We start from the raw sequence: 23519 nt of genomic DNA, 5'->3' as shown, positions 1-23519 counted from the left end.
GGTGCTGAAATTCCATGAGTGGCCTTTAACTTGCTTGTTAGTGACAGCACATATGCATTTATGGAATGAGCTGCCCAGCCTAAATGTTGATTTCCACTTGTTTTGTAGCGTGGGCTTTTGCTACCCTTAAAAAGTTGAATAATATTATTAAATATAATGAAGCAATCCTTCCCATCACATCTACATGAAAAGACTTTGAGCCCACTTAACTGAATTGTCCCTTCTCTCCCTTCCCTTCATCGCTTGTATTCTCACTTATTTCCATGATCACTTCCATTAATCCCACGAAGTCTCTTTCTGCTAGGGAGATGCCAGAGTCATTAGGTGAAGAGCTGGTGGTCTTTCTCTGCTCCTCGGTGTAATAAATACTTCCTGGGTCATTTGCAGCTTCAGAAACAGCTGAACTATCTTGCTTTGTAACTCCAGGAGAAGCTTCTGAACTAGGGACAACAGCAGCATTTCCTTTGCTCCGGTGAGATGGCTCAAGCCCTGGGGGAGTCAAAGAGGTGAAGGGAAAGAAAGTAGCAGGGCCATTGCTATTAGGAGTCTTGATGTTATGAGTATAAAGGAAGCTGGAATGGTCTGGAGATATGTTATCTGGAAGTTGCTGGTGGCTTTTCAGGTTATTCAAGCTTTTAAAACTGGTTTGTAACTCAGGGCTTGTGCACTCCACAAAGGGGAACTTGGTACTTACAGAGTCTTCTGAGGACAGAGGTCCTTCTGGACTTCCGAGGGGAGTTGTTTCTTTTGACCAACTTACGTTTTTGGTATCTTCTTTAACTGACATGGCTAATGAATCTGAAACATGGCTTTTTTCAGCTGACCATGGAAAAGACTCCTTTGATTTTGAGCCAGCCAAGTTCTCACTCCTATCCAAATCACTGGCTTTGCAAGGAGACTGGCTAGTAGTATGGTCCTTCAGAAAAGTGGGACAGGCAGCAATATTGGAGAGAGCAGGTGGTTTTTTTCGGTTTTGACGCTGGGATGGCAAGATCATTGGGACTGAGCTAATGGGTGTCTGAGGAGCACTGTAGAATCCAGGTCTTTCATAGAAAGGGCTTGATGTGAAGGCATCAAATTCTCTCAGTTTACTGGCAGCAGTGTCCCACTGATCTTGAGAACCGATGCCTAATGGGGAGTTGTCTCCCCTTAGCTGGTTAATACTTTGGAGGTTCCCAGGCTTAACCACATCCATATAAGCATAACAAGAAGGAGAGACATTTTCATTCCTCCGACGTATCAGGCTCATTCTTGGTGACCTGGTAAAAGTGGGTGATTGTACATTCAGAAAGCGGCTTATGTGCCCCAGCAATGGTGTTGAGTGGTTTGCTTCCTCATTCTCTTTGATCTTTTTCAGGGGTTGGAATTCCATTTCTTCTTTCTGCATGCTGTAGAAAGGAAACAGTACAATACAATGATGTATTGAAAAAGAGAATTGAAATCAAAACTCTGCAGGGGAAACTTTGGGGGCTGGGGAGAATGCAGCTGGGATTCTGCACGTGATATGACAGGCATATCAACACTTTTCATTCAAGGTAGGGTAAGTGACAAGTGCAAATATAAACCCCAAGAATCATTCCAATACTTCAGATTTCTCCATATACTTCTGTTGATCATTGACTCCAATGATCAACTACAATGAAGGTACGAAAATTTTGTTGATAACAAAATTTATACAGGGGAGGGAATGTTATATGAACATTCTGTTCCCAACCTTCTTAAACTCCTTCAAAGGCTATGATGACTCTCAGCAGCACCATCTCCAGGTTCAGTGGTCCCTCTGTCCTTCAGCATTGGACACGTAGCTCTAAGAGTCCACCACTTTCTCAAGGCAGTTGCTTTTACTTATCCCTTCTTATTATTGCTTTGTTGCTTATCACGTTGGGAACCAATGAGGAAAACCAACCGAATACAACTCCTCTTTCTTTTCTTTTTTCTCCTCCTCATGCTTCTCCTCTCTGTCATCAATGCTCCCTTTACATCTTCCTCTTAAAGAGGAGAATGATAGAGGAGAAGATAGGAGGAAAAGTGGGGAGGAAGGAGATGAAGCAGGCCCAAGAAACTCACAAACGTGCCTATCCACGCCAACTCCTAAGGCCAACGCTGTCTCTGCTTGTTATGATTAAAATGCCAACATTCATCATTCTTGATTGCCTAAGACATTTTGGCAGAACAACAAGGTACTCCCAAACTAATGAGTGTGTATATATGTATTTATGTATCTCCCTATTTTTTTAACTATGTAAGTGAAGGTCTTTCCAGTTGTAAAATTCATGCAATGTATATAAACTAACCCCATCAAATGCATACCACAATACTGTACATTTTATAAAATCCGTTCAAAATGCACAGCATCTATGGTTGGCCATGTTATTTTAGCACTTCGGTAGAAAAGCTCACAACTTCCCAACTGCCTCTCTAACTCCAAGCTGGAACATCATTTCTGTTATTCCTATAATGGAAGCATTTGCTTCCCTTTCATGTTATACCAAATTACCTATGTGAGGTGACTGCCTGATTCTGCCTACTTATATAGGGGTAATTCTGGTTTGGATAGTTTAACTATGAGCAATATTGTAGATGCTTAAAAAATAACTCCATGAACTATTAAATAACACACCAAGAAAGCTGAATGTGGTGATATGTCCTGATATTTCATCCCTGAAAATAGTAATGTAATCCTTTTTGAGATAATCTTATCTTGTGATAAATATTTTATTTGTTTGCTTATTTAGATTTCTCATTTCTTAACCACCAATTTCCCTCATATCAATAACCTGATATCTTTGGTTAACAATATTTGTTTTATGAAGAACTCAGGGAGAAAACTGCACAGGGTTAAAGGAAGCAGTTTGCTTTGGTAAGTTGACAAAATCAGCTTCACAAAATTGTGTTGGGAGAAATGAAATTGTTGTAAGGAGTATTGTATCAAAAAGCTTCAAGTCTTAAACTAGCCAAATGAAACAATTTGAGTTGCTAATCTGGTATAAAACACAGCTGTGTGTCAATCTGATATATATTTGCTGAGAGTGAAACCTATAGATAAAATGGTGGCATCCACCAACCAAAGAGAAACAAGAAATTAGTGACAAAGAATGATGTTCTGAAGCTCCTTGGGTGAGAAAGCAAAACATTTTCAAAGAAAAAAACTAAGGAAGTCAGTTGCCTTTTGAGGGGGGGGAAGCACATTTGGGATAGTCAAATGACAAATGAGCATGTTTAATGTGCATGGAATTATTTCTGACTGTTGACGTTAAGGAGGGAGAAGAAGCAGTAATATCCAAGCTTGGCATGGCTGGCTGAAACCCTGAACAGGTCCAATCCATACTGCAGAGCTGTGTATAAGTCCTCTTACAACACTAGAGAGTCATAATGTTCCACAGGGAAGAGTCTACTGCAGATGTACGTATATTCTATGACAAGAAAGGGATCCCTGTGGTTATTTTCTGTAGCTTCACTTGCCTGATGTCAAAAGTTGATCCAAGGAACGATGTCCTCTTATATTCTGCTGTTGCTGCAGTATAAGGTGGCTGGGGGTCTGGTTCGTTCCAATATGGATCCTTCTGCAATGCTGGTAAGTCCTGGTGCATTTCATCCACAGCCATAAGGGAGACCTGCCAAGATATGGCACACTATCTCAGCTGCAGTAGTTGAAGGTGTTTGTTCCTTATTTCTCCATTTCTGAGAAAGCACCCATTTCTAATAATTTGGAGACAGCTGCAATCTAAGAAACAATTATGGACTTGCTGCCATTTAGTAACTGGATAGCTTATGATAATGGGTTCTGCATGAAGATAAGAATGAATTATGGCTTGATAAGGCCTCAAGCCCCAAACTAGCAGCAAAACTAGGAGGCCTGTTAAACCCTGAAGGTTCACTTCAGGGTTAGATGTTTCATAGACTGTGCAGCTCTTTCTAAGCAGTTTGGCTGTTGGTTCTTTTGCATTTAGAAAAAAATATGACTTCATGATTGATAAGAATGAGTAACAGGCAAGAAAGCATGAATGAAGATTGGACAACCATTTGTCTAAAATGGTATGAAACAGATTCCTGCTTGAGCAGGGAGTTGGAACAGAAAACCTTCGAGGTTACCACCAACTTTGCCATTCTATTATTCTGTTAATGCTTGGTCAGAACTTTCTATGGGAGAGTTTACATTTCAAGTTTTCAGAAATTATCCACCTACAGAAAGCAAGTAAAAGAATAGATGTTGAAAATTACTATATGTAAAAGATGAAAATACAGGTTTTTAGAAGTTGATCTTAGGCAAAGTTTTTATGATGGAGTAACACCATATCTGACAAGTATTATGCTCAAAGAAGAGGAACTTAACATAAAACTTTTCACAGACATATTTCCTTTGAATATTAGGCATATATTGCATTGATGAGAAAGAAGATATATTAAGTTATAATTTGTGCTATTATTTCTTCATCTAAAGTTACATATCATGAATTACAGAATATTTTTGAGACATCTCAGAGAGGATATATCCCAAGCTCTTCAATTCACCTGCAGATTCCTATCAATAAGCCAATTAGTTTCAAAGTCATCATCATCCTCCCCAAATGGATTGATGAGCTGTTCTGCTACCTGTGAAATGGGAATAAGGAAAAGATTTTAAAAAGAGTCAGTGGTGGTCCAGCAAAATATATTGCACTCTTATATTTAAAGTGACATTACCTGTTAGTGGAAAAAGGAGTAAGTTTAGTAGAGTAGGATAATCTAAGACTCTTAGAAAAGGAAGCAACAATATATTTGTATTTATTAAAGAGCTTGCAGATTTCCTATTTTCGTAAATTTTTTATCAGTCTCATTTCTGAGTTTAGAAACTGCCTGGAAAAAATACTGCTGGAGTTAAGGATTGCTGTGGTAAAAGAGGAGTAGATGAGGCCGGTGGTGGGATTCAGCCAGTTTGCACCACTTCAGGAGAACCGGTTGTTAACTTTCTGAGCAGTTTGGTAACTGGTTGTTGGAAGAAATCATTAGGGCAGTGAACTGGTTGTTAAATTATTTGAATCCCACCACTGAATGAGGGGGCTACATCACCTTCCTTTCACCATTTACTTTATAACATATAAAAAAGCACACTTGTACCAGTGGTGGGTTCCTACCGGTTTGGCCCAGTGGAACCAGCAGCAACCCAGGCATGCCACACACCCAAACCTGTTCCCTGGGTGGCGTCATACGTGCCACCATATTGTTTTTCACTCCTGTGCATGCACAGAACAATTTTTATTGCACTGCACATGTGTGTGCAGTGCACATCAAGCCTGTGCATGTGTGCAAAGCACATGTGCGCACAAAGCACACCCATGAACAAACCGGCAGTAGAGCCTGCCGGAACCCACCCCTGACCTGTACCTCTATTACATGTTATTGGATTCTCATTAGAATTTTGAGCTGGTCCTATCTAATGCAGAACAGAGTTTTGGCACTTGAAATTCAAGAACAAACTCCAGGATATTATCCCAACAAACAGAAATTCTCCGGAGGACAATTCCATATTAAACTGACCTTTAGCCACCCAGCATAGAAGAAAAACTGCAAGAATGTGAAAATGGGCACATAGAGATCCATTTCATGGCCAGGATACCCTTTGGCTGGATCCAGGAACTGCCGACCAATTAAACACGCAAGGAAGAAGCTGTAAACAGCTACTGTTACAACCTTGGAGAAAGAAACATTGTTAGGATCTCTTTAATAACCCTGATTTACTAGGATAGGTTTCTATTGAGGAGCAATATAGAACTAGAAGTCATTCCAAAATACCCTTCTATAGCAGCAGAAATACTATTATCTATATCAGGGGTGGGCAATTAAGGTCCCTGTGTGGCTCTGGAATTCTGGTTGTAAAGAGGCCATAGTTGCCCACTGATTTACACTCCAGGCACTAGTTCAACAATTCAATATCCTCTACAAGCACAGCTTCTCATATCTCTTGTTGTGTGTGCTTTTTTCTGTCACTTCTGACCCAAAGACGTCTAAATGCCTGCTGCAGGCCACATAACATAGGCCTCACTTTTGCTTATTTAAACCATGTTCATTTAAACTCAGTTCATGAAATTTTTCCCAATATAACCTTTGCCTACTTTCTGCAGTATCTTAGCGTATATTTCATTCCATTTACAACCTTAAATTTATATCTTCCTGTATTTTCCTAGTCTACTCCCTTTCTTGATGGGGAAATAAAGATCTTTCATGGTACAGCTAGGACTACTAAAATAATAAAATGAAATTGAATTGTTGTCTGGAGGGGGAAATATTTCTTGGAAAGCTATAAAGATTTTGAAGAGCTACATCCCTTTTTTGTGGGGAGGTTTTCTACTTAATTCAGATTTTAAAATACAGTACAGTCAGTACGCTGTTCTATAGTTTCACATCCCAGATTGCACATTTCTAGGGCTACCACTGCTAATATTCCATATAAATTCTACATCATCAACAACCTGTTTTGGTTTTCAAAGCCAGTTTGGTCTAGTGATGAAAGCATTTAGCTAAGGAACATTAGTTCAAATCCCACCTTAGCCAAGAGTCCACCTTAGCCATGAAAGCCAGTTGGTGACTTTGGTCCAGCCAGTCTCTCTCTAAGATGAACCCACCTCACAAGGTTGTTTTTGTGGAGAAAATAGGAGGAGGAAGGTACATTGTATATGTTTGATGCCTTGGGTTATTTGTAAAAATAAAATAGGGCAGGATATAAATAAATAATGTAAGCCGCCCTGAGTCCCCTCAGGGAAAAGGGCGGCCTATAAATCCCAATAAATACTAAATACTAAATACTAAATAAAATAAAATCTGGAATCCAGATTTTGTTCCTGCCATTGCTTACATTTCGCTAACACAAAGATACATTTGAACTTCTAGAAGATAATATATGGGTGGAACTGTGGAGTCCTTGGTGCTCTCTGAGCTTGGTTGTTTGCCTGCAGACATTTTATTATTTATTCTGCTGCAGTCCAGAAGAACTCCGCAATTTGAACCTTGGCTAAAAGCTACATGTGCATGACTATGTGCTAATTTTTTTTTATAATTTTTTTTTGTTAGCAACTTAAACTCAAATGCCATCCTGCAATAAGAGATTTGTAGACTACTAGAAACAAAACCATTATTTGGGGGGGGGGGGTGCTAGTAAAAGGTGGCAACACTTATCATTGTTCTATATTGTACTAATAGACTTGCTTACTAAGGCTACCTTGTTGCCTAATTACCTGTTTCTTTAAGCAGATAGCTTAAAGCAGCAGTTTCTGCTGTTTTACTTTTTACTGAAAAAGCTAACAGGACTCTATGGGCACAACCCAGCAAATGAGAAAAAGGCATAAAGAAAGGGATAGAGATGAAATAGGCAGAAGAAGCAAGGGCTGCATTATATTCAAAGGAACATGAATGTAAAGATGTCATGCAAGACACAAGCTGCCTTTCATCCATTCTACTCAATTCTGTTTCTAGCAACAAAGGCTCTCCAAAAGTGGTGTGGCTAGTTTCCATAAATGCTGTGACTTGCTCTGACCAAGCAAATTTCCATGGGCATCAGGTCTTGGTTTCATCTACTTTGGATTTGATTTGTAGGGGACCTAGCTGTGCTGAGTATGAATTTCCCATTATACTTATTGGTCCACAAGGAATGGATTCTACTTCCACCCCATAGAGCAGTGGTAGTCAACCTGGTCCCTACCGCCCACTAGTGGGCGTTCCAGCTTTCATGGTGGGTGGTAGGGGTTTGCTGTAACTCTGCTTTATAAATTTTATAAAGTAAAGTTACTTCCCTACTTTATAAATCACCATTACTGTGGAACCAGTGGGCGGTTAGAAAATTTTACTACTAACAGAGATACAAAAGTGGACAGTAGGTATAAAAAGGTTGACTACCCCTGCCATAGAGTCTAAATACATGATCTGAACAGTAGGCTGGGGTTTGGGTGGAGCTAAACAACTCATCTGCCTGGTGCTCGAAGAAGATAAAAGTATGCTCTGCATGCAGGCCGCTATCATTAGAGGCCAAAGAATGTTTGCCAATAGCTGAGAAACTGCTCTTAAGACCCCAGAAAAAATAGGACCTCTTGGAAACTCATGCAAAGCTTCCTGTTTTTCCTAAGGAAAACATAGATACGGGAAAAAAAAGTGTGCTTGGTTTGTGACAGCTGGTGCATAGCACACATGTAACCATGTTGACTTAAATACATAGTGGTCATTCCCCATTTGTTCTTAACTGTGGCACAAACATGTTTTAGCAATACATGTTTATTTAGTTTATTTTTCTGCTCAACCTTTCTGATATTGGCTTTATCTCATCCCCAACCCATAACTGAAGCTGGCTTAAAGATATTGCCAATGTTAAAGTAGTTCTCCTTATTCCACCACCATCCAAGCATATTTCAAAATGTGAGGCTTTATATCCTTTCCCTTGCAAGATAATCAGCTGAGTGGCAGTGATCAGAAACAGAGGCAAAAAAAAAAAAAAAATCAATGGGAACAACAAGCCATTGGATCTGTAATGGGAACAGAACATTTCATATGAAACTTATATGCTGCTTGACTTTCAATAATTCTGAGTGGCTCACAAAAAAGAAATTATAACACTCAATTAAAAATGGGCAAACACAATGAAGGAAGGAGTCTCATTCTCCCTTGTCAAATGCTTGGGTTAAGAGATAAATATTAAAGGCCCTTCTAAACAACAGTAGAATGGAGACCATTTGGATCTTGGGCAGGAGGGAACCATGTCCCAGAAGACAGTGCTACTATAAAGAAGGCATATATCTAAGGTCTGAATAGATGACATTGTTTAATTAAAAATATCTGGAACATACCAACCCTATAGGAAAGTTAGATAACAGTTCAACTAAGCTATAAGAAAGGCTTAATATGAAGCACATATGAGATCTATTTTCTTATAAATGGGATGTAATTTTGGCTGCAGTCAGACAAAAATACAGCGGAAATACAATTCTCACCTGTGTATAGACCAAGGGAATACTAATCCAATCATATCCATAGAGACGCCCACACTGGCTGCGCAATGTGTTCATTTCCTGTTGGAAGGAAGGAAAAGTACCATTAGAGGAAATAAAATTTCACCATAGGATTTTCAGTTCACGATTTCAATGTGTATTTTGTTATCCATGTCACTGTCAGCAATCTCTGAAAAGTGTGTTACTAAAGTGTTTTTATTTAGACCAGTGTGTTTAGCTGCTAGGAGAGTATAACACTGAGCACAGCACAAAAAGTCTTGTACAAGTAGTAGAATTGTAAGAACTTGATAATTTCTCTATATTAATCTTCCATTTTCCTTTGCACCAAAGGCCTCTGATTCTAGGTTTCCTATCATGCTATCCATTCTGGATTGTGTACAACAGTTTCTCAACCTCAGGTGCTTTAAGGTATGTGGTCTTAACTCCCAGAATTTCATAGCCAGCATCAATTATACTGCCTGAGGAATTCTGGGAGTTGAAGTTCACACATCTAAAAGTTTTTGAGGTCTTGTTTGAAGTTGAAAAACACTAATTTATGGCAACCTTTCCCACCATGATGCTATCGAGCTATTAGCTCCTCCACAGTCTATAGTTTAGCAGGTCCAATAGTTGAAATGATGAATGTTGCAATATGAGAGAGAGCTAGAGGGAGAGATTTAATGGAAATTCAGAACTTTTCCTTAAACCCAATTTAACTTTTCCCAGGAGTGAATTGCAGTTCTGAAGGGCAGCAATGAAAACCCAGAAAAAGAGTTCTTTAAGGAACCACTGGCAATTGCTCTGTCAGTGCCCACAGATAAACCAAATCACCTTTTCCCTTTAAAAATCTAAATTGGTGTACAGTCCTATCTGACAATAGTAGGCCTCTAGCATGGAGAAAGCTGAACTATAACAGCTGTTTTGCTGGAGCTTCTCCTCTGCTGAGAGACTAAAAATGTCAGGTAATGAATTCAAAGCATGACACATGCAATGTATATCTGACTCACATTCAAGATGCCTTGAAGGAGTACACTGTCATGGATTCGCCCCTCATTACGTGCCTTCACTGCCAAATTTGAGAACCAGACACATGGGATCCAAAACTTGTTATGGGCTGAATTTAAACTTTCAAACTTCTTGTGTTCTTCTGGAGTCATCAGGCCTACATTGATAGAAAGAGATGGTAGAAATTTACTGTAGGAAATACAGGGAGGACAGGCTAACTCCAACTAACTATATCCTTTCACGTGAGAATCAAGCAAGCAACTATGCTTAAGAAACAGGTAGGAAGAAGTTTGAAACTCATGAGAAAAGTATAGTAAGAGCTAAAGAAGGAACACAGAGGAAATTCTAATCTATCTATTTATACCCCAATGCATCTAAGTTGGTAATAGATTTTGAGGTACTGAAAGTTAGTACAACTAAAGTCACACTTGCAATGTCCCTTCTACACTCATGCAACAATCTAGCACTCCCATCATCTCTCAAAGTGGTCTGAGTCAATCTCTGAATAAAAGCTTAGTGAATTCATCTGCCATCATATCTGCCAATGGGCAGTATTTCAGGTCCATGTCCCCTTTCTTGTGTGTTGCTCATATGTACCTTTGTGCGGTGTCCTGGATTTATTTGTGTTCAGCATGAATACATTCCTTATTGCATTCAGACAATACTCTTGGCTTTGGTATATCTACTCCATAGCCCATTAACAATTTATGTAGCCACACAGTTTCTTATCACACTAGTGTTGCTGATGTGTATTCCACTTTTATGGATGACAAAGCATCAACTGACCACATTCAGCTTGGCTAACTGATTGGACCATTTCCGTTGAGGAGCAGTTGTCCAGCTGTAAACTCACAGTCTGTTGTGCATCTTGTTCTATTTGCATCTGTGTAGTCTATTACTTGGCTCAGTTGGTAAGTTGGGTATGCTGTGTCCTTGGGTACCTGCTATTAAAGTTAAAAAGAACTGCTTCACTAGAACCTTGCTCAGATCAAGTTCAAATTTGCAGAAAGATACAGCAAAAATTAATACTACAATCGAGACAGAGGCAGAACTTTATTCTTGACAATGAATGCAGGGTACAGAATTCTCTACCGTCTACTAATTCTGCCATTTATTCCCAGTTTGAGCCTTAATTTTTTTGTCTTGTACTTGAATTTGGCTTTTAATTGAGTTTATAATTGCTCACCCAGACAACTTGTTTGAGATGAGCAGCTATAGAAATTGAATAAATAAATGGGTATGAAACATAGAACACCAACTATTCAATGCTTTAGTCAAACTCTGATCTTCAGTTTAAAAAAGGCTTTTGACTTCTTTCTATATCATTCTCAGGGTGTTTTAGGTATCTTTCAAACTTCTAATAGTATATTTATATGTTGATTTTATTGTTGTAGGGTAATGAGACTAGGTAATTTGTTTTCTCTTCACTCATCTCTCCATCAGCTACAATTAATTGTATTTCCTGATTGTAGAAAGTCTCATGAGAGGAGCTTTCTGATGATAACTTCCTTTGGGATACAACTGAAGCCATCCATCTTCTAGATAGATGATAATCAGGTGATATTCATACACATCCCTTATGTATCTTTTAGGCACAAAATCCTCACTCTATGATCATTTCATTGAATTTTTCCTTTCCTTCAACAAAATAATTAAATGTTTTTTCCCAATCTAAAATTAAAATAAATGTTCACCAGATTAGGTTTGTAGGCTAATTGCACAGATTGCACTATTAGTTTGATTCATTCTATTATACTACAAGAGGATTAATTGGAATGGAAGTTGCATTGGAGAGCCCTCTTGGACACGTGAAGGACAATTCAAAGAACAATCCTTGAACTGAATTCATAGGGTATGATTTCCCATATCTTCCACCTGTATGAATAATCACTTCTGGTGGTGTGGGGGAGCGGGGAGGAGAACAATTTACAATATATGAATTGAATATGACTGAAAGATACTCCCCCCCTCCGGACAATGCAGAGATGAATTTGAGTAGTTTTAGGCTATACCTCAACACTCATTTACACAAAAATTGTATAGTTGGAAGGTGGCATTTAGGCCATCAGGTCCAAATAACTGTTCTTATTTAGCGTTAGCTATAGAGAATTTAATTTGATTTATTTCCCAGAACAGAAATATTGGACTGCAGTGGTAGCATTTCTTGGATTGATTTATTAATACCATTTTCATAAAGCTCATCAGTGTAAACTTTTACAGTCAATCTCAGAACAATAAAAATACACAGTACACCAGAATGAGGAAAAATGTAAACATTAGAACAACAGACAAATCCAACAGAAACAAAACATTGCAAGTGAAATTAAAAATCCAATTTTGTACCCACCCAAGCTGATTGTTGGAAGGCATAGGATAGTTTGCTGGTATTAATTCTACTTGGCCCTATTAGCCAAGTAGAAACTGCCAGTAAGGGTGTGGTTTGGTTATCATAGAAAACTGCTGCTGGTTTTCCTCCCCATAGTGATTGATTGCAGAAATTCCTGACATAAAATTTTCGCTTGGTTGGAAAAAGCCTTTAGATACCCCAGAGTTGCCTCCATGAGATCCATCAGCCTTTGAGCTGATAGGGCTAATCATTTGGTCAATGCATAGCTTTGCAGCTTAAACAACCTCTCAAAACAGCCTCCAACTTTCACACTTGCCTGTAGATCTAGGGATGACGCAGTACATCCACCTGATTACATGTTACTGGATTACAAGATTCCTTGTTTGAAGGTTGTCTGAAGGTTGAATAATTGCAGTTGGATTAATTTTTAGTTTCAAAGACATTTCACTGCCCAACCAGGCAGCTTCTTCACAAGGCAGAGAGTTAGGCAGTCGTTGGAATGTACCAACTCCTGCCACACCAACCTCAGGGGATTCTTCCCCAAAATGTCTTGCAAAATTTTGATGAAGATTCTCAATCATCCAGGCAGAGATGTCTGAAGGTTTTCTAAAATTGTCTAAAGGTTGAAACATTGCAGCTGAACTAATTTTTAGATTCAGAGATGTTGGAATCCCCTCAGGTTGGTGTGGCAGGAGTTAGTACATTCCAACGACTCTCTGTCTAACTGTTTGTGCTGCCTGAGGACCCTTCTGGATGGGCAGTGAAACATCTCTGAAACTAAACATTAGTCCAGTTGCAATGATTCATCCTTCAGACAACTTCAACAATTGTTAGATATGTCTGCCTGGAGGATTGAGAATCTTCATTGAGAAATATTCTTTGTTAAATCTAGGATCTGATTTCAGAACTGAATGGATCTTACTCTAATTACTTTGATTGTCTTAATGATCTGGGAAAACTGCTGAAGCTACTTGGAATAAGCCTTTTTAAAAGAATGCCTTTACACAATTGGTGATCATTCAAGTCTGCATAGCCCTTCTCATTTGATTGAGTATATCACCCAGTACTGGAATAAGATTAATGGATATCCATAGGATTATCTATGTGGGTATGTGGCTAGCTAGAATCTTGATCTTGACAAAGGAATGTTAAGCACTTGGATTTTTAAATGATAGTATTCAAGGGGGGCTGACTGTTATAAACCTCATAACGACTCAGTAATATTCTCTCAGATAATCAAACCCAGTTTCTTATGATCTGAGATTCGTTGTAAACAACAGTTGCAACTGTTCCAAGTGATTGAATACTCCATAGATTGAATATGGTATTGAGATGCAGTGTTAGGGAGGGGATATCAGGAAAAGGTCATTTTAGATTGTCAGTCCTGTAACTCATTAAGTGGCCTTATTTGGCAAGCATTTCTAAGCTATTTTGTAGAATAAAATAAAGAGAAAAAACTACATATGATGCTGTGAATTCTTTGGAGAAAAGGCAAGTAGAATGGATCTGTAATGAATAAACATTTATTTATTCTTCATATCTGCATCTTTGTAAGCCATTTTCCCCTAATCTTGTATCTCCAGATGTATTGGAATATAACTTCCATCATCTCCTCCCAGAAGGTCTGGCATGAGTTACAGTCTATTATACAGTATCTGAAGGAATTACTATTGGAAATAGTTCAGTCAACTTCAGAAGTATCATTAGGAGGTGCACCAACTTCCATGGCATTTTATCCTACCCACTTAGCGTCTGTTTATTTGTTTTGGCAATGCCTACCTGCTGTCACTACATGTTCCATGCTGGGAAACCGCTTGAAGACTGCAGTGCTGACTGAGCGCAAGATCAGCACACTCAGTAGATTAATGTAGCGCATGAGTGTGCGCCGCAGAAGACGCCCATACTCGTCCTTCCCATCCACACCACTTGAAACCAGATTCATAATGCGGTCAGGCCATGGGATACTCTCGTACTGTCCCCACCAGCGAGATACCACTAAAGTTACATAAAAGCCTAGAAAGGAACAAGGATAGTGAGGCACAGCTCAACATCAGCCAGTTTTCTGTGGACAGAATCCAATTTTTTTGCATTTGATTGTCCAGAAAATACATACTCTTTTAACAAAACCAAGGCTTTGGTGAAAGCCCCAAATTTGTTTTCAGAATATATAATAATAAAAATCAAAATTATTATCCTAAAGATTTTGTCTTGGGAGAAATAACTGCCTGAATGGCAGAATGGTATCAGTAATGCTTCGATTAAACTCTTGTTGAGAACTGTCATTCATTTTTCAACCTTTTGATCACTTGGAGATAAAAAATACTGGTCATAAATGAAGAGGCATTGCAAAGTATCTTGCAGTAACATTCTGCAATAGGGAAAGGTTTGTAAATCATCACACTTGCTCTAAATTAAATTTAATAGTATAATTCATCTTTCCCCTACCTTCTGCAGTTCTTATCCTTTTTAAAAGAGCAATAAAACCTTACACTTTTTGGGGAAGCAAAAAAAGGAAAAAGGAAACAATAACCAATTTCCATAATGTTACCAATATAAAAATGAAGACAAATGATTTTATCTTTTAATCTCTATTTTGCCTCTGTTGAAAATGAAGTGAGTTGGAACCCACTGGAGGTAATGGTGTATGAATTATTTTAGAGACGGCCAGTTCAACTGGACATTGGTTTAAGTGGGTTTCAACAAACACTAATTTATACTTCATTTTTAAAAGGTTAGGGTTAGGGTTAGGGTTAGAAAATCAGAAACACCATTTGGATATTCTGCCCTAAGCACTAAAGTTAGAGCTAGTTCTTGTTGTAAATAAATCAATTAACATATATATATATGTTATATATATATGAAGACTTCACATTCATAGCATTTGTCTCATATTTTTGCAATCTTACCTAAGACAAAAGACACAGGAATCAATTCAGCATAGCTATTGCAATAAAGGGCTAATTTTTCAAACATCAGCCTTTGATTGTCATTCAGAATTAACCTGTAATCAAGCACATCACTGTAATACTGCAAAAACATTTCTTATTGGTGAAAACAAACAAAATATTAATTGCTCTATGACTCATTACTCAAGTCCATTCCTGTACATACTGAGGATTAAGTATTGTTATTGCGGTTTTGCAAAATTACAATCTTTTTTATTTGTTCCACCCAGGTAACATGTGCTAATGCAGCACTTTTGCTATAGGAAAGTACCACTTTTTTAACCAATCAAAAGACTATTCTTTAAACCTGGGATATGTAATTTTTACTGCAGGTAGCAATTTCTTTGTGGTTTATTATAGGAATGTTAGCAATTACGGTTCACTATTGATTAGATTTTTTGTATCAGATCAGATACCCTGTTTTATTAATCATCAACTAGCTATTTTGATTCTGTTAAAAAAAAGTGGTTACACATGTGAGAATGTATGTATGGTAACAATGAATTGCAACTGCCACAATAGGCTATAGAAAGCAGCCTTCCTTAATCTGGGCAGTCTTGGTTCCCAGAATGCCCCCAATGACCACATATGATGGGAATTCTGCGGGCCGAGGTTGACATATCTAAAGGGTGCCCAGCTCATGAAGGCCATTATAGAGAAATATTGTGTATTTTTAAACAAGTGCCTGCTGCTTTTAGGCTCAGATGGTCAGAGAAAGTGGTGGTGGTATTTATTTATTTTTACATACTGCTGGGGGGCCGAGGGAGAAATAATTTTCAATCTAGAAACATGGATTTACCATTATTATTTGGCAATTGTATTGTTTCAAATCCTTAAACAGCATATCTTAAACATTTTTATGGGGAAAAAAGACCAAAGAAGCAGTGGGAAAGTAGAAATAAGGAATGAGAGACTACATCATATGAATTGCTCTCCAAAGGAAAATCTTTTTCATGAAATGTGCTCCTAGAAGCAAATCTTGTTTAAGATTAGTCCACACAGTTTATCTTCTAAGAAGTGCATGGAGAACAGAAAGGAGAGTAGAAAACAATTTTTGAAAGGCGTTGGCTCATTAGTCTTCAGAAGATGCAGAAGTAACAACCAGACTAAGAGGGACAAAGCTACTGATCTCCCCTTTACACCACTCCCCGCCTGCATTTAGGTTTAGAGAACTGGAAATGCTCACCTGTAGATGAGGCTGATGCCAAAGTAAAGTGATACGAAGATTAATAACTCACAATAGAGAAGCTTATAAATGCTGCCTTTCCATTGTAGCAAAAGCTGTGAGAAGGTGCCCAGGCGGGCCTCAGCTACACGGTATGTGTAGGTCACTGTCATCACAGGGCCTGCTAGAAACAAAAACAGCATGGCAAAAATTAAACAAGAAGAAAGATCCATAAAAAGCTACCACCATCCCAAAAAATTCACGGTAAATTCAAGAATGAAACAAGCAGAGTCCATCATACATAAATATATCTTCAAGTACACTCTCTCAAATAATGGTCCATGCAAACTTTGGGCTAAGTCAAATTCAATTCTTCCTGATATACCATGCATTGTAGAAATCTTATATCCAATGAGGGCAGCCATAATCCTAGTCTAACTGCATAAACTTCCAATTTATTTCTAAAAATCATCTACAAGTGATCAGACAAGAGTTCTAATCAGAGTAAACCAGCAAACCTCTGGACAAAATGAGGAAAGAAAGAAAAGTGAGGGAGGAGAGAAAGACTAGCTCTATATCTCCTTATATTATAAAGTACTTTCCAGAAAATGAAAAAAAATCTGATGATAAAGGTACATAAACAGTATTTTAAAGTAATTGCAAACCAATTAGCCCATGCACCAGCCCATGGTGTTCTTAGGCAATTTCAGAGATCAAAAGCGGTGTTCAGAATTTCACAGAGAGAAAGACAGACAACATGAAAAATGCCAGAGCATTTATTTGTAGACAAGGAAAGAATTTAAGAATAATTCTGAGGTAGTAGTAATTCTATAAAAAAGAGGTAACACTATAGAGAAACTTCTCCAAATTGGGGCATAATTGAAGCACAGATTTTTTTAAAAAAAAAAGACAACACAGAAAAAGTCATTTATTAGGCAGTACCACAACTCTGGTTGGAACTGCTGCCCAAGAAAAAGTTTACAAGGATTTAAAAGGAAGATTAAAGCATGTTGATCCCTCAAAGAGCTTTTTCTACATTGCCCCAAGCAATTAGCAATACTGCTCTGAAGTTTTGTTTTTGGCTAGCAATGATTGGATTGGATGATTCTGTCCACCCTGTGCAGTAGAGTGAAAAAAATAAAGTATGAGATGGGAGATAATTTCTACACTGTGTCCTTGTCTCAAAGAGACACACATGGGACAAATGATTAAGACAGAATGCAATGGAATGCAATATTTGACATCATTTTTTCCCTTGATTATGAAAGTCATAGTTTTCCTTTGAGACAGCTCTCCTGGCTCAGTTGCATCATGCCTGGAGTTGCTCAACATGATGGATTACATGCTTTTCATAAAGTTCTAATGTTTATACTATGTTTCATCCTAAAGTTTGCTGGGGAGATATGTTGACCACCACCCAGAAATATTGAATGATATATTATATATAATTGGGGGAAAACTGGAGCAAGTAAATGAATTTGTATTCCTTGGTAAAATATTTACTGAAGGTGAGAGTATCTATCTATCTATCTATCTATCTATCTATCTATCTATCTATCTATCTATCTATCTACCCATCCATCCATCCATCCATCCATCCACCCACCCACCCACCCACCTTCCCTCATATATAACATTTATATATTGCTTGAAATTGAAATGGCTCTTGCATAGAACATTTTAAGAAATGCAAATGTTGGTATAAAGCTAGGAGGTAATATGTATTTTGCTGTTGTAAAGAATAGGTGTTTGTCAAAAGAAGTGAAAAGAGTTGGGTATGAAAATGCTTTTGAAACTGTCCAAACTGTCCATTGTTATATGGAAGCAAAAATTGGATATATCAGGAGAAATATTTAAGTTAATTGAATGCAGTAGGAATGGGTTATGTGTATATGATAAAACAAGAAGGAACAGTGTCAAGAATGAATGGGTGCTGAATAGAAAAGTGAGTTGTTTGTGCCTATAATGAGAATGTACAAGGATCAAATTTCAAAACAAATATAGAATGAAAGGGTGAAGAAGAAAGAAAAAAAGAAGCCCAAATTTAAAGAAGAGGTAATGTATGAATCAGTATATAAACATGGTTTAGGAAGAATGTCCGTGGAGATAAAATGATAAGGATAAGGATAATGAAAGTTTTTTTTTTAAAATAAATATTTCCACATACTGGTAAGTAAAAGATAAATAGGAAATGACATACAATGAAATTAATAAAGAAGAAGAGAGAAAAGAAGTAGAAAAGACATTGCAGGTACAAAAAAGGAAAAATATATAGGGCATAAAGAAGCAGCTTCCAATTTTCTTTACAACAGTTACAAAATACTTCATTATTTCTCCTCCTTCTTTAAAGTTACAACATGCTCCTCTTTATCCCATATTCAACTGTTTTTAATCAGCAAATCCATAAATCACCAATTCATTTTTTTCAATTTCAGCAAAAATTCACAAGAGGTTTCCAAGTAGTATTATCCATGATTTGATGCAAACCAAAGTTGTATTTTTTTCTGTTTCTTATCTCATACTTTAATCTCTTCAGTTTAGTATTTCTTACTACTTCTTCTTTTATTTTTGTTTACACTTTGTTTATCATTGCTTACCCAGAAAGAGAATAATGTTTAGGGCATCGGTATTACAAATAGAAATGCATTGTTAGAATCTGTCAGATACACAGATTACTCAGTTGTTAAATGCTGGAGGGTTGTCTCCTTATCATATAACAGGTAACTTGGCATCATACAAATTGTGTGCCATTGGACACTTTGTATGCACTTTGTATGTCTTGGAAGCATTATTTGATGGGAAACTCTTGAGTACAGTACTTTACATTTTTACTGCCTTTCTGTATTTTAAGATAAATATATCAGTGTTATTTCAGTCAGAATTACTGGATGCATTGAATCTTAGTAGAAGAATTTTAAAATAGGGGTATAAATAATAGAGTAATGATTAAAAAAATGCTTGTCATGCAGACTTGAGAATCATTTACAAATATTACTGATTTGTGTAGTTATTTTATTATTTCTTTTGTTTTTCCACTGCATGCAGGTAAATTTGCTGCCATAAAACTCACATGCAGAATCCTTATTTTTACCAAACATGGAAAACCTCAAATCATGTCTGTGAGAATAACACCCATGAATTTTTGCCAGATGATAGTTCTAGGAACAGTGTAAGGAGCACAGATTCAAAAGCTATACTGCCTCCTGTATTTAATGCAGCAGAGCTACAGTACATCCTTCATCTTATTGGAACTCAGGCTGCTAAGAAGGAAGGATAGTCTCCTAGCAAATAGGATATCCTTTAATTGCATCTTGCAGAGCTGAGAAGAAGAGACAAAAGATATTTCGGGACAAAGTTGCCCTATTCCATTCATAGAATTTTATAAGCAGAGCGGCAAACCTTATTTTCCGTTGATAACCCTGCTGTTTCTCCCACTACTTCCTTTTCCTTTGGAACAAAAATATCTGTAATGGAAGAAAGGCTTCATTCCCACTTTTTGACAGTAAAAATCTATACGGGCAGCATCTTTGATCACCAATGCATACCTTTTTTGCGGACCAATGCTAAAGCCCAAAATCTCCTCCTCCCAACACATAGACATTGGGAGAGACAAAGAGACAGCTGATGAGGGAATGATCATGATATTATCTAAAGGTAAAAAATTAGGCTGCTCAGCTGATTGGTAGACAGATCAATGTTAGATCATATTGTTGTAGTGATTTCTCGCTTGGCAAATTCTCATAAATATTAGGAGTGACCAATTCTATGACCAACAATCTTATAAATTATCTTATCAAGGCAGATAATCTTCAAAAAAGAAGGGTTCACTTCAAAAATTATACAACACAAATCGATCTTCTTTTAAAACTTTCATTTTTTCTTATAAGGGCAGTCTACATTCACATTCCTAAATACAGCCAATGTGGTTAAAACAGATTTTTCAACTGATTTCGTGTGTGGATTCTCCACATGGAATGGTGACTGAGATCACCCAGTTTTGGCAGTCTGGAGCAAAGAACCATGACCTCAAACAGAAGCTGTAGATTCAAAATGTTTTATAGATCTTATCGAATCAAGCCAATTGTAACTTAAACATGATTATTTAAGTACAGAAGGAAGCAGCTCCAAAAAAGTTCAAAAAAATTCTTAATTTAATTAATTCAATATAAATGTTTAATAAGAATATTTATATTCTGGAGAACATTAATAAAAAATAAAAAAGCCAATGATTCATCAAACAAAATTAAACAACACAATTCTAGATTCTCAGTAAGGTGACCAGGTTCCCCAAAATAATCCACTTTATAGAAGGTTGCAGGATGAATATGAGCACGACAGGAGTTTTACTAGTGTGAGCAGGACAGGTTTGCCTTGCTGAAGCTCCCATCTCTTTTATAATCCTGAAAAAATGCAGGATCTGTTCTGCCCCTTTCCTTCTCTCTTCATTTCAAATTATTCATTTTTCAAGTCATGCATCTCATAATAATGAGTTGATTAAAACAGAGTTTGTACTTCTCTCCTCTGCCGCAAATACATTTGCCCAAGTAAAAAACACAGAAGTATCAAACAAGTTCTCCACATAGAACCACAACAGAGGAACTACTTACGACAATAGCTTCTGTCCCCGTCCTTCAAAGCTGAGAAGATGGGCCTGGTGTGGATTCCAGCAAAGTTCTTTTGCAACACACTTAACACTCCACCTCTTCCCACCCTTGTGGCGTGTGGCTAATTGAACCTGACAGTGACCTGGTGCACTAAGAAGCCTGAAACCCACTTGGGAGCCACAGCTGGTCACCTGGTGCCTTAATCCCACTCCCATTACAAAAGGCACTCTGTGGTCTTTTGCTGTGCTCTTTTCTAATCTTCTGAGTAAGCCTTATGTGTTTAGAGAGGCAGCAGCCTTGGAGAGGGGAAACGGGGTGGCCCTTCAGCTGGGGCTGCTCCTGTTGGCTGGCTCCTGTCTTAGCCGTGGCCTCCACAAGAAGAAAGGCATTTATCACACTAATTCTTTCCTGTTTAGATCTTTCTGAAATGTCATTTTTAAGAAACCCGGGGGATTAAGTGGGGCTGGAATTTTCTACAATGTTTATAGGGCATTTGTCATATTGGATGGAGCCCAACTCAAACAGACACAGACTATGTCTTGCTGTGAGCTAGGACATTCTGGTCTCCAAAATCTTGAACCCAGGCGCACACTTATCTTGACGTGCTATCACATCACTTGATAAGTTAAATGTTTTATATGCAAGGAGTATTCTATCCAATCATAGAACTGTAGCATTGGAGAGGACCTGAGAAGTCAACTAGTCAAAATCTGTTGTTCACAGCAGGTTCTACTGTGTTGACTTCACTCTGCAGTTGTTCATACAGATGTTCACTACCTCCTGCAGAGAAGAGTATACCTTGGCAGCTTGTTCAACTATCAAACACCTTACCATACATTTTGAAAGCTTATTTTTATATCTTACAATTTCCAGCCATTTCTACCCAATAGAGGGTAAATCTTCATCTTGTGTTTGAGAAGATATGATAGGAGTTCTGTTTGAGGAATTGGTTCTGTGAAATCTACTTTGCAAATGGAAGGATCACATCACACACACATCTGTCTTTGTGATTATAGTATCCAACTAACAGAATATATGACATGTAGTCCAATCTTCTTAATGCTCTTTCTCCTTAAAAACTGCATTCTTTATATTGGCTAAAGAATCATTATGACTTCTAGGTGCTGCTCCATACAATGAGTTTCAAAGATGCATATTATTAGTTTAACTGTGTACATAGGACTGGCATAAAGAAACCTGTGACTTTCTATCTATTTTAAAATTAAGTCATTATAAAATTTACTGGACTAGGTTTTCAGATCAGATTAAATTGAGAAATTCATTAGAAATTGCAAAGCTTCTAAAGGATTTCTGAGTAGGAAAAGAGATTTTCCTCCTCAATATCAAGTGCACACAAATTAAGGAGCTATTCATATTTGCCAAAAGAAGCTTGAGTGAAAACAAACAAGGACAGAAACAACTGGAGCTTTTAACTCCTAACTAGTTGCTTTTCCAGCATCATCTCCTTTTCTTACATTTATGAAGTTTGTGCCTAGTGTTTTTCAAACCCATGGATCCAACCAAATTTGCTGGTGGCTCCTTGTTTCTCAATCAGTGGAATGGCTTACCTCCAGAAGTTGTGGGTGCTTTATCACTGAAGACCAACCATTTGTCTGGAATGGTAGAGCATCTCCTGCTTGTGGAGTGGGTTGAAGACCTCTAAGGTCCCTTCCAATTCTGTTATTCTGTACTCTGGGCACATAGAAATAATCTCCTAGCATCTCCATGTACTACAGGAGGGACTGCTAATTATATTAGTATTCCATCTCTGAACTAAATTTTAATCTAAGTACTGTATATTAGGCATAAACATTTTGTGTATAAGCTGAATTTGGTCTAAAAAGAGACAAGGGCACTGAATTCGCTATCTGGCCATAATCTTGAGCAAATGAAAACCAAAACTGTCATAGTTATATGAATTGTTAGAAAACTGTCATAGTTGTATGAATTGTTAGAAAACTGTCATAGTTGTATGAATTGTTAGTAGTATCTGCAAAAAACAGAGCTCATCTTTTGTCTTTCTGCTTAGCTTCAATCTAATTTTAACATAACTATCCTTTCATAATGAGTTATCTTTGTGCTTTTCATTAGAACCAGACACAAATTATCTGGGGATTTTTAATCAACTTTGTGAATAAATGTGTGATCAGAACACATACTATAAATTTATGGGGCAATTTGGGCTTTTCCATTGTAGTTTACAATATACAGTATTGCAGATTTCGCTGAAGAATCAACGCCTATTAATGGTAGCAGTCACATTTCTGGAAGCAACCCAAGGATATACTGAAAAGCAGCCAGAGAAAAAGAAATTGTGATTGCTCCTTATTCAGATTTGAAAGAGTGAGTGAGGTACATTCTGGGTACACAACCTGTGGGGGGTTGTGGAGTTGCTTCTGTCAACAATGTGAAGACAAACTACACTCAGCAGTTCTCTGTTCTATGGACCTGTGTAAAAAGAAAGGCTGCACCTGCACCGATCCTATTTAATAATGTTGATAA

The 23519-nt window shown here is 37.6% G+C and overlaps 1 protein-coding gene across 1 annotated transcript; it reads right to left on the bottom strand.

Annotated features, from left to right (window-relative positions):
- Nucleotides 1–204: 204 nt before the first annotated feature.
- LOC116515088 (bestrophin-1-like) lies at nt 205–16586 on the bottom strand. The gene is made up of 9 exons (XM_032226989.1): nt 16435–16586; nt 15210–15304; nt 14083–14316; nt 9959–10113; nt 8955–9032; nt 5518–5670; nt 4513–4593; nt 3463–3614; nt 205–1388 (listed from the first exon to the last, which is right to left on the bottom strand). Exons 1-9 carry the CDS (start codon nt 16584–16586, stop codon nt 206–208), a joined length of 2283 nt encoding a protein of 760 aa, XP_032082880.1. The 3' UTR covers nt 205.
- Between the last annotated feature and the right edge of the window lie 6933 nt (nt 16587–23519).

Source organism: Thamnophis elegans, chromosome 1, assembly GCF_009769535.1.
Source record: "Thamnophis elegans isolate rThaEle1 chromosome 1, rThaEle1.pri, whole genome shotgun sequence".
NCBI lineage: Eukaryota > Metazoa > Chordata > Lepidosauria > Squamata > Colubridae > Thamnophis > Thamnophis elegans.
Note: the sequence above shows the minus strand (reverse complement) of the source record. Positions and strands in the feature narration are given on the sequence as shown.

What these genes read in the sequence shown, in the direction of transcription:
- LOC116515088 (XM_032226989.1), bottom strand. Translation starts at nt 16,586, where the DNA reads ATGACAGTGACCTACACATACCGTGTAGCTGAGGCCCGCCTGGGCACC. An exon ending in GGCATCAGCCTCATCTACAG is followed by an intron (nt 15,305 to 16,434) that starts GTGAGCATTTCC and finishes GCTTGATTACAG; the next exon opens with GTTAATTCTGAATGACAATC. An exon ending in TTCCCTTGGTCTATACACAG is followed by an intron (nt 5,671 to 8,954) that starts GTGAGAATTGTA and finishes TCTTTCTCCAAG; the next exon opens with GTTGTAACAGTAGCTGTTTA.